At 40.8% G+C, this 12,205-nt stretch overlaps 1 protein-coding gene across 22 annotated transcripts in view; it reads right to left on the bottom strand.

Moving 5' to 3' along the window:
- LIMCH1 (LIM and calponin homology domains 1) overlaps positions 1–12,205 on the bottom strand; it is a 342,237-nt gene that overhangs the window by 69,615 nt on the left and 260,417 nt on the right. For 12 of the 22 annotated variants that reach the window (XM_033214074.1, XM_033214076.1, XM_033214081.1 and 9 more), the window contains 4 exons: positions 11,801–12,053; positions 10,545–10,811; positions 4,223–4,525; positions 1,515–1,757 (listed from right to left, as the gene is read on the bottom strand). In XM_033214074.1, coding sequence (XP_033069965.1) covers positions 1,515–1,757; positions 4,223–4,525; positions 10,545–10,811; positions 11,801–12,053 — 1,066 coding nt within the window. The remainder of the gene's footprint in view (positions 1–1,514; positions 1,758–4,222; positions 4,526–10,544; positions 10,812–11,800; positions 12,054–12,205) is intronic. The other 10 variants (XM_033214088.1, XM_033214093.1, XM_033214090.1 and 7 more) reach the window with 2 other exon arrangements.

Raw genomic sequence — 12,205 nt, 5'->3', positions numbered from 1 at the left:
GCGCGGTGGCTCAAGCCTGTAATCCCAGCACTTTGGGAGGCCGAGACGGGCGGATCACGAGGTCAGGAGATCGAGACCATCCTGGCTAACATGGTGAAACCCCGTCTCTACTAAAAATACAAAAACTAGCCGGGCGAGGTGGCGGGCGCCTGTAGTCCCAGCTACTCGGGAGGCTGAGGCAGGAGAATGGCGTAAACCCGGGAGGCGGAGCTTGCAGTGAGCTGAGATCCGGCCACTGCACTCCAGCCTGGGTGACAGAGCCAGACTCCGTCTCAAAAACAAAACAAAAAAAAAAAAAACTTGAATTTGCCGTGCACTAAGTACTACATTGAATCTACATGAATAAAGTGATGTGAAAGCACTGTGTTAGGTATACATGTATAAGGTATGCTTATGTTAATGTAGCTATTATCAGTAATCTACAGATAATTTAAAGTATATGGGAGGATGTGCACAGGTTATATGCAAATACTATATCGTTTCATACAAGGGACTTGAGCCTCTAAGAATTTTGGAATCCAAGGGGAATTCTAGAATCAAGCACGGATACTGAGGGAAGACTATATGAAAAATATTTTTAAGGCTAGAGCAGAACTGCTTTTTCATTAACACTCAAATGAAGAAATGATCATTGTCTTGCCTAGAAATGATCATTACCTTGTCTTTAAGCTTCCATAGCTTTCAAAACATCAATTCTAACATCTCTAACATCATAAACAAGAGCATAAGAAAATCTTAGGTACTGTGGAATAATTAAAATTATTTGAAAGTCAAGTTTAAATTATTTACAGTAAACAAGTCTATCAAAATAAATAACCATTCTTGGAAAGGTGGCTGGGTTAAAAAGAGAATGTTTTCTCTCCATGTGGTTTGTAACTTTTGGTATTAATAAATTCACCTCATGCTGAATATGCTGAGCTCCAGGAGCTCTGTGATGTGAGAGGCACTTTTTCAAGCCATCAAAATAAGAAAAGATACGAGGGGTCTGCATGGTGGCTCATGCCTGTAATCCCAGCACTTTGGGAGGCTGATATGGAAGGATCACTTGAGCCCTAGGAGCCCTAAGTGTTCAAGACCAGCCTGAGCAACATAGCAAGACCCCATCTCTATTAAAAAAAAATTAATTAATTAAAATTTTGGCCAGGTGCCATCGCTCATGCCTGTAATCCCAAGTCTTTGGAAAGCTGAGGTGGGAGGATCCCTTGAGTCCAGGAGTTCAAGATCAGCATGGGCAGCATAGTGAGACCTTGTCTCCATAAAAAATCAAAAGATTAACCAGGCATGGTGGCATGGGCCTGTAGTCCCAGCTACTCAAGAGGCTGAGGGAGAGGACTGCTTGAGCCCAGGAATCGAGGGTACAGTGAGCTGTGATCAAGCCACTGTATTCCAGCCTGGGCAACAGAGCAAGACCCTGACAGGAAAAAAAAAAAAAAAGACACAAAGATAAGCATTTCATGCCTTCAAAATGAAATACCGTGACTGCTAGGGGGAAACTGGCGGGAAACATGACACACCTCGCTTTTCCTGACACTTTGAGTCTCTCCCATGTCTCCAAGTCGGCTTCTGTTATGTTGGAGAGTGTAATGAAGCTCGGGGGCTCACGGTGAGGGGCAAGGCTGCCCTGAATTCGCCGCTGGGCCAGGTCATCCTTGTGACGATCTGGCACCTTCCTGAGTCCTCCTTCCACAGGTTCACTTTCCTGAGCCCTCATGTTACAGGTCACTATCGACTTCATCTCTTCTGTGTGGCCCTGGTTTCTGTCCATTTGATCCAGGCCCCCACACCAATGGAAAAATCAAGTTCAAGGAAGGGGAGCAGACAAAGAGAATGTCAAGCATGGAAACTCACAGGCTGAGGACAGAACAAAATGATGGAAACGCTTTTCCCTTTCTCAAAAATGGAATCAATGGGAGCTGTGATGACTTTCATCTATATCACCCTTATTATAATTCTGAATGAGACAGAGGTTTTTTTCCCCCTTCCAGATGATAGTCTCAACTACAGTTTAGGAAGAGAAGCCATGCCTGCTGAAAGATTACTAATGGTAATGAGATTTTGGTTGGATGGTAATGATGCCCAATTCCCACACTATTCAAGTTACTGTAATGAATTCAGGTTTTCTGATTGAATCCCTTAGCCCTCTTGGAATGTTTTTTACTGCACTAGTAAAATGTTCGTAATGAGCTCTGCATGATCCAAATTCTAGGATTAGTTTGGAGATAGCTGGAACGTTGTTCACATATTAAATATCTCAAATCTAAACCCACAGCTGCCAGAAAGTACATCTAAGTCAATTCTGAACATAAAGTTTCAACGTTTAAACTCACCGTCTGCTTCATGGCATTAGTCAAGTTTGGCTAAGGCAAACTTGAAAAGCAGAGGGTATTCTTCTTTACCTGGATTGACAGGGTCAATACCCACTTGTTTCTTGTGTTAATAACCGTTCACCTTTATTGATGCTAAAATTGATATTTTCAATTGTTCTCCTATGAAGTGAACACTATTTGGCTAGTGTTGACAAAACTGCGATTTAAACCAAAGCTGTGGCATTTATATATATAAATATTCCATTAAAAGTCTATTTCTAACTAAATATCCTTCTTGGGATAGAAAAATCTCAAAAAATACATAAATAGAGCCTATTAATTTTCCCACAAAATATATCATTCAAGCTGGAAAATCAAGAGGTAGTCTTTTGTTACCTCGATGATTTGGCATGTTTGCAGAGCCCACAGAAATAGAAAGGCTACAGAATTTTCTTAGTTTGAGGAAGGAGATGAAGGAAGGGCATAGCAAAGAAGCACTAGAGACCTTTTTTTTTTTTTTTTTAAATAAGTTCTTTGATGCTATCTAGAGAGGTCAAGGGCTGCTTCAGACCCAGAACTGTGTCCACAAACACAGAGTCAGGTGACAACAGACAAATGTAGCTGGATATATCAGGAATTAAAATTGCATGGAGGAGAAAGGAAAAAAGGGAGATACAAAGGTTAGTCCTTTTCCTGACTCAAATTGCTGACTGTCATCAATATGACTTGATGTTAGTCAGTTATCCAAAAGTCTTTGTTTCACTTGCACAACTGATCCCTCCCACAAGGCCCTCCAAAAATGGTTTGTTACAAGGCCTGCCAACTGCAATGGCAAAGACCAAGGGCCTCCTGAAGCTATAATGTGTCCTGTAAAGAAATGATGCCAGATTTTCTCTTATCTAATCCCTGTTCTATATCCAGGTATCTCTCATGGGTTTTTGTATCTGGTACTTCCTAAGAAAAATAAAAAAGATCAACTACTCCACTGAGCTCAACAACTCTGTCCAAAGAACAATTTTAATTGTCTAAAGCACAGCGGAAATAATTATATACTAAGTTCAACAGGCTTAAAAACCTCTAAAGTGATGGGCAAAAAGATGACAATTCAATAATGTAGATGCTATCTCTAGCTGATTTTGATATAAGGAAAAATACACGAATGACTAACTCTGCAGGATGAAATTCAGCAAGTGGGCACCCTAAATGAAATCATATCTCCCTATTAGGACAAAAATCACTGGTCAAATTCCATCTTACTATAATTTTCCTTTCCCCAATTCACTCCAACATGTATTAAGAGGACGGGGAAAATGTTGGCAGAAGGAAACTGGCCTGAAAACAATTTCTATGACAGAACATATATTATAAGTTTGAGAAGTGTTTTTGATTGGAAATACTCATTATCATTTGTCTAGGTGATGCTGCTGGTGTGAGAGAAGAAAGAACAAGGCTCATTTTTCTTCCTTCCAACATCTAAACGGAGCCAATAAGAGAGAAGCACTTTTAGCACTTTTCTGCTTCCTTTGAATGGACTGGAGCAGCTGTGAGAGGTGGCTGTTCTCTGATAGGCAATAGTACATGTCTATTTTTGCTAATAATGCCAACTGATGACACCAGCACCCATATGTGGTGATGAGTCCTGATTCAGCACATCTACACACTGGAATTCAATGTTTCTTTGGCAAATTCAGCCCTATTTTGGACATGGACACTCTACTGTCTGCCATCTGCATTTAGCAGAGATTGAATATCTAAAGTTCCGCTTCAAAATAAACCCCCATTACAAAGTACATATAATTGAGGGGCTGGAAAGAGGAACTGGTGGGGGTACAATACAAATTGACTTCACTTAATTATGTTCTCTCTCCCTGTCTCGCTTTCATAGACACACACACATACACACACACTACGCACACCTTTTATATTCTAGACTTCTTTTTTTTGAGATTCCCTTTGAGAGCTGTTTGCTGCCATCTGATTTCTCTGCCCCTTTCTTTGGATAAGGGCCATAGAGGAGTTGATTTAATGGCACCATTGGCTTGGTTTGGTTCATCCTTGCTCTCCTTGCAGCAAAGTCATCCTTCTCAAGATCAGGCAGTCGACACACAACTTCACCTTCTGCCTCTGAATCGTTGCCATGTTGGTGGGTCAGGACAGAGTTTTCTTTGTGAAGGACAATATCACGAATAGCTTCTTTCTCTTCACTTAACTGTTTTTGACTGATAGGGGAAAATTAAATGGGACTCCACATGTGATCTGACAAAAAAAAAAATTAAATCCCCGTCTCTAGACAGACAACTGTGTTGTTAGTGAAAAGTCTTCTCGATATTGTTAGTTCAAATGGCATCTGTTCATTATTTCAGTCCAGAGTTGCAGCATAGTTAGGGTGGGTTTTAAAACCTTGAATTTAGCCAGACACTAGCAATACTAAAAATTCATTTAATTTTCAGGGCTTCCATCAGCAACAGAAAGGCAGGATCCTAAATGGCTCTGAAAGGGACAGTGCAGATTTTTTGCATGAACTTGGGGAAAAATGGGAAGCTTTTTGTTACTGTTCTTTTTTCTTTAGCACATTAGTACCCCGTAGACACTTAATTTGTTTTTGACTGACAGGGCAAAAAATTGAGCCACCAAGAAACTGATTTGGGGGAAAACAAATGAATGCAGCTGTGTGACACCACACCTAGAATGTGTAACAGATTACAAAATGTAAGGAATTCTTTCTTCAGGGTTGAGCTAACCTGAAACATCTGGGATAGTTTACGACCACTCATAGGATGGTCTTAAACTATTCCATTCCCATGGTCCTGCACTCCCAGGAAGCTTATCTTACCCTGCACCTTTCCATCAGCAACCCTTTCTTCCCTCTTCCATCCTCCTGTCTCTCCACCTCCCAACTCTTCTTTTTCTTTTTTTCAAGAGACAGGGTCTTGTTCTGTCACCCAGGCTGGAATGCAGCAGTGCAATCAGAGCTCTCATACCCTAATTTAGGAGCAGATCTTCTGCTTGAACCCCTGAAGTCCAAAGAGCAACATTCTTTCCACTTTTGGACAAACCAAACAGTCCTGGGCTCCAACCTCCCCCAGCTCAGGCAGATTTTTTTGGAATAAAATATTCATGTTTATGCAAATGGCCCTGCCAATTTGCGATGCCAGTTTGAGCAGGGAGAATCTGGTCCCTTGTGCATCTTGTGAACCCAGCCAGGCTGCAAATTCCCTTGGGTGTTTATTTTTAGGCTAAATGCCCAGTGTGGCAAGACTCATTTCAAAGGATCTCAATTTAGATATGTGGACTTAAAAAAATAGATAAAAAAAAGAGGGTGAAGAAAGTTTTCATACCATTGGCTATCTGAAGACACTCCCCACCCACTTGAAAAACTGTCACAGTGACTGATTTTCCACTAATTGCTTGAGTCTTTTAAGTTCAGAGCTTCAAGGCAGATTCATGGAGAGCAAAACATAATGATACAAGTTCTGAGCTGGCCCTGTTGGCCTTGAAATAATAAATAATATGTATAAGGTAGATATGTAGGATTGTATTCACAGGCATCTAGGTATCAAAATATTTAAATGACTTTTATAATGTGCTTTTTTTTTCTTTGAAGGACCTTAAGAGCAGTCTTTTGTGAAACTTGGGTCTGTTTTACTTTATTTTTCAATAACTACAACTCTTAGTAGCTAGAACATTCCAGATACACTAACTTTCATGACAACCCTGCAAAATAGGAATTATGATGCCCACTTTGCAGAAGAGAATATTAAGGTCTCTAATTCAAGCCATCTGAACTCAGGTAAATTAATTGAAGTATACTCAAGAGGCAGGCCCAGGCTGTCTGGATTTATATTCATGAGGAGGTTTGGCACTTTTATTTCATCCAAGTCACTCATAGATGAGTAGCTTTGGGAAGAAGGAGTTGCTTTGGGGGCACAGCTCACTGTTTCATGTGGAAGGAATACAGCACAATGTGAAACGAGAAATGCCAAGCCCTGCCTCCAACTGGTGATCCTGCACAGCCTTACCTAAAGAAAGGCAGGCTAGCTATCTTGGTAGGAGAGATTATGGGTCCAAAGCAGGTGAGGGGGAAGAAAAGCTCTTGTCTCAATGTTTCTGAGGCTTATATATTTCAAAGTGAATGAGATAATGATTTAAACTAAGGAAGAGCTGGCGTTTTCTTTCACCCAGTTTTACTTGGCAATGCATAAGCAACCAGCTTAGATTGGTAGCTAGTATGTTCCAATGAAGGAAACTCTGCTCTCCAAAAAAGCCTGTTAGTCCCCCTGGGAATGTTCTGGGTGACACTGGAAACCTCCCTGTTCACCCTATCTCCAATCAGGGCAGCTGTTTGGTCGGTGCACAAGTAATTGAGGTTTTTACCTTTAAAAATGGCAAAACCACAATTACTTCTGCACTGCCCTAATACAACCAGAGTCACACAGGTTCGTGCAAGTTATGTGCCTGGCTGGTCCCCGATACCCGAGGATCTGTTCAGCAGCCATGGTGAACCGGCGTCTGGTAAGGAGGACTGTAGAGGAATCCGTGTCTGGCACTTAGCTGCATCTGCTCTTCCTCTAAAGATTTCTAAAATGTCTATTGTTCCTCGGAGGTTTTTTTACACCCCCCACCCCGTCCGCCGCCTTGTTTTCCCCTCTGTAATTAATTACTACGTGGTTGAGAAGATCCACAGACTAGCAGAAAGCAAGCACTGAGTGCTGAAACATATGAAAACAATTAGAAAAGAAGTACAATCACATGAAACCTATAATTCAGTTCAAAAAAAAGTTTACTTCTCCAGTGGGAAACACCAAGTAAAAGAACTCAAATCTCTATGGCATTTTAATTCAGGGGAAGTGCATCTTGGTTCTTATTTTATCCTCTTAAAAACAGAAATCTTGGCTTCTTTGGCAGACTCTGATATTTGGGGGATAATTAAGTTAGCGCAACCATAAAATAAAATAGAAGAAAAAGTAATTTATATACTTTTTCCCTTCAGTGGAAACTCTAATAAATATTAAACTCCACACATTTATTAAGAAGTCCTACTTTCTGTCTCTTGATGCTAAGATACTGCTAATATATTGTTTGACAGAAAGCTTGGGACTTATAGGTTTTTGACCTCATGTGAAAATGAAATAACATGTGCCTTTGCTCCCGTTTGTATATTGTCTTAAAGATAATACGAGTCTCACTCTGTTGCCCAGGCTGGAGTGCAGTGATGCGATCTCGGCTCACTGCAACCTCTGCCTCCCGGGTTCAAGCAATTCTCTTGCCTCAGCCTCCAAAGTAGCTGGGATTACAGGCATATGTCACCACGCCTGGCTAATTTTCTTGTATTTTTAGTAGAGACAGGGTTTCACTATGTTGGCCAGGCTGGTCTCGAACTCCTGACCTCAAGTGATTCACCCGCCTCAGCCTCCCAAAATGCTGGGATTATAGGTTTGGGCCACCGCACCCAGCCTAGCAAGGTGTTTAAGAATACTTGGGAAACAAGCAAACAAAAAACAGTCTACAAAAGAAAGCTTTGTTGTTCATCTATATGCTCCTCCCCTCGGACATGGCTCTATTATCTTACTCATCTCTACAAACATTTCCCAGCTGAGAAATGGGCCACAACAGGTGGTCCTCTTGTTGGGTGCAAAGACGTGCTGGCCGGAATTCATCTGGATGTCAAAGACAGAACACTGAGGTTAAAATGCCTTGAGAGGTATCAGTGTATTTCAATGATTTAAATTCCTATTTTTCAGACACCAAGAGTCCTTTTCTTCTTCATGATACTTCATTCCAGTTAAGCTACTTTCTGCCACATTAAAAGCAGGATCCCAAATGTGGATAAACTAAGAATGACTCTCAACTCTTGTGGCATGCAAAAAAGTAAGTGACAAAGACGTAGACATGCCAGGCTGGTGGCATGCTATGTGTAAAACCTTTATGAGAGAGCTGGCTGGCAGCTGAAAAATCTGCCTAACAAATGAATTCTGGGTGTTTGGAGCAGCTGTGTTGTGTTGCTATTGGGAACATTCTCTGAGAATATGCATAATTATCCAGAGCCCAATTTTAAATGCTAAGTCAGAAGATCTGAGGCAATGACATTAACTGACCTGCAAATTTCTGCATATGAGAGCTAACTTGAATGAAATAGGTTAAAATTAAGCCAGATGACAGGAAACGTGAATGGAAGTGAAATAAACAAAGATAATATATATTCATTAGAATTACATTTTTAAACTATGATTTGATGTTTGTACAGTGAATGGGAATTGTCATAAAAGAGTTCAAAGTTTTTAATAAAATAAACGTCCCAGTTACTGAAGTGTCACAGCACGTGTATGGACTTCCCAGTCTTTGCCCCACTTCTCTTCTCTACATGACCATTATTCCTGAGTGTGCTGAATTAGCTTAATGCAGCTCCCCCTCTTCTCCCCCTGCTATTTTAGATACTCTAAGGATGATGGTATCCTTGGTAAACACTAGCTTAAAGACTTTACACATGTGATATAAACGAAAAATGTGTGTCAAAGACAGGAAGATTAAAATTTCACGTAAGTTCATATTCTTATCTGTATCACTTATTACCTACTACTATGTCCTTAAAGGCAGAAGTGGGAGAGGTCTGAAAAATGGTACCTAGTGAGGAGATATTATTCCCCTCACTATTATTATTTTTGTCTTCTCAGCATCTAGTCCGGTCTCTGGTACATGGGATATGGGATGCTCAAGGGATGCAGAAAAAAAATGTATCTGATAAGGTCTCTGTATCAAAACTTTAAAAAATCTGGATTAAAAAAAAAATTTTATTATATTACTCTTCATTATTTAATAAACTCAGAGAGCTGTTTGTAACATAAGCACAATTTTATGTTAGAATATTCCAGAAGCACATACATGTTTAGAATATGCATGATTATCTGTAATATACCACACACAAGGAGGAAGTATATCCTTAGTTTTTTTTTTTTAAATACAAAGGTACTCTAGAATTAAATTTATGTAACTCAACACTGGATATTTTAATTAAGACCTGGACCACATAAAAAACCACATGTGGAGTTGTACAGAGAAATGGAAAATGTGTGAGAGGAAGATGTGGTGCTGTGGTCAGAGCATCCGAATCTGGTCACCAGGTTGGTAGTGACCAGCTTTGCAAGTCACTGACTATCAACGATCCTCAGCTCCCACTTCTGGAAGATGGGTATATCAGCCACCTCTTAGACCAGCCTGGCCAACATGGTGAAACCCCGTCTCTACTAAAAATCCAAGAATTAGCCAGGCGTGGTGGTACACGCTTGTAATCCCAGCTACTTGGGAGGCTGAGGCAGGAGAATTGCTTGTACCTGGAAGCAGAGGTTGCAGTGAGCCGAGATCGCACCACTGCACTCCAGTTTGGGTGACAGAGTGGGACACTATCTCAAAAAAAAAAAAAAAAAAAAGAATTAAACAGCAAGTGGCAAAGGAATTTCAACTGTCAAATTATTATGAATGTCGATTTGTAAAATACATTTTGGCTGCATTATTATTTGTTAGGATCATTGTGGTTATTTTATAAGAAAAATTAACCAGCTTCTCAAAACACTACAGAAGAGTGTAGAACTATAGTTTTCCTTGGCTCTGATTGCTGAAGGTCTCCATCTCACATGTAATATGAAGCTATCAGGACTGGATACTAGTACCTTTGTTAAAATTAAAGAGAAGTAATTACTCCATTTTTTGTTTTTGAATCAACATGCTTTAGAAACTAAGGAGTCAAATAAACCCAATTCTACTTAGTACTCTCTTGGGACAAGGAAAGTAAGTGGATTTTTGTAAGGCAGCCACTCTCTAAAGAGAGTGTTCCCCCATTTCAAAGAAACAGACTATTTTTCTAGTGATGTGTAAAGTAAGATATGAGCCATTTAGGAGTAGCGTGAAAATTAACAAGCCACAAACAATAGAAAAATACAATGTTATTGCTAGGTAAATCCTGCAGCCCACACATGCCTGACCACAAATACATGACGAAGACAAGGTCTGCACCCAGCAGTGAGGAGCTCACTCTTCACCTTCATTTAAAATACCCAGGAGGTACTTAGCAGAGCCATGCCTTAAGGCAAAGACTATTGTCTATGTGCTCAGAGGAGGGAACAGTGATGCAATAGGAAAAGCGGGAAGTGGAAAAATAAGATGAAAACTCCAACTCTCTAGACAGATTCCAAACCCCCAGGCATGCAGAAAGCCAGTCAGGCCAGCCCTCAGCCCAGAGCTGACCTGGCAAAGCGCTGTGCTGCTGGCATGACCTTGATTCCAGCTTGCTCTAGCCTTTTGCGCTTTTGGATCTCAACAGCAGCTTTTTCTTCAGACTTGGGAGCTGGGGCCACCACAGCCCCGTCTGAAGAAGGGTGCTCCTTACCACTGCCGTCGGGTAATTCACACCCACCATGGGAAGGCTTCCAACCAGGATTCATTTGGCCAGCTGGGTCGTCTTCACCAGCAGACCCCACTTCACTCCCCTCTTCCTCTATCGTTTCAGGAAAGCTAGTGAGTTGGATGATATGGTTTACCAAACTAACAGACTGGGCTGGGGAGCAGACCCCATGTCATCTCCCCACTATTCTGACATTACTTTCACTTTAGAAAAGGAAGTCATAGCACACAATATAATGTGATAATGTGAAGAAAATTCAATGCAACCATTTAATTTATACAATGCATCATACCCGCAACACTGAGAGTTATCCCAGACTTGATAATGAAAGGCAAAAAGCTTTTCTGCTGGAAACGTAAAATTCATTAGTTTGTTCAGCAAATTAAAAATTGTAGTAAAATCTTTATTCAATGGAAAATAATAGTACAGATGGACTATTAGACAAGTTTATTTTATTGTAAGATTCTTGAAGGCAGGGACTCTGCCTTATTTGTTATTGGGTCCCCAATGCCTATCATATAGTAGATGCTCAATAAATACTTGCTGTATAAATGAATAAATAAATAAATAAACACAAAAGCATAATCAGAGATTAAGGAAAACACTGTTTCTCTAAAGAGATGAGAAATCCATTTATTATGACTATTTCTATACGTGATTGTGAACCATATTCCATGCATCACATATTTGAGCTTATATCAGATTATTTTAAGCCTAGATTTTTAAAATATCTTTTTGCATAAAGATAGGAATCTTTCTATGCCTAATCTGACAGGATTGGGAGTCAAGCAGTCTCCGCAGAAGGACATGGATGACAGATTTGCTCTCAATGTTCTATCAACAGAATTGGTTTCAGAAATCTGTTTATTTAGACAAGCAGTTGCTGAATACCTACTGTGTGCCAGGCACTGTTCTAGGTGCACTCACGAAGTTTCTATTTTTCTCCTGACAAGCTCTCTCCAAAGATCTGTCCCACCCACTTCCATCTGTAATCTTCCATCAAAGTTCTGAATTGGTCATTTAACCTGATTCCAGGAGCTGCAGTTCCCAAACCACTAATGCCCAAGTCAGGAAGAGGGCAGCGGCGCTCAGGCCTTACCTGAAGGGCCTCTCCCCACCCAGAGGGGAGGTAGCGGTACTCCAGCTCTTGCGGTATTCCTCGCGCTCTGCTTTCTTCTTTCTCAGAGGCGCAGGGACGTAGGCCGTCTGATTGCTTTTGTTCGGGAGGTACTGGTTAAAAGGCACTACTGATTTCGGCTCACCATGGGAAGTCCGCCGTGCAGACATGTCATCCTTCTTCACATCTGGCAGCTTCCGATGAGGCAAGTCGGATTCAGAGTCACTTCCTCTCCCTGGGGAAAAGAGGATGGGTGCTAAGAAAGTGTGTTAGGCTAGCAGAAAGTTCCCAATGTTAAGCATGCATTAGGGATGTGGTTCAATCTGTGGGTTCTAAGGATTCCTTCTTAAATCATTCACTTAACAAATCTAAAGGATCCATGAAGAT

This window comes from Trachypithecus francoisi, unplaced genomic scaffold (assembly GCF_009764315.1).
Source record: "Trachypithecus francoisi isolate TF-2019V2 unplaced genomic scaffold, Tfra_2.0 Lachesis_group1, whole genome shotgun sequence".
Lineage (NCBI taxonomy): Eukaryota > Metazoa > Chordata > Mammalia > Primates > Cercopithecidae > Trachypithecus > Trachypithecus francoisi.
Note: the sequence above shows the minus strand (reverse complement) of the source record. Positions and strands in the feature narration are given on the sequence as shown.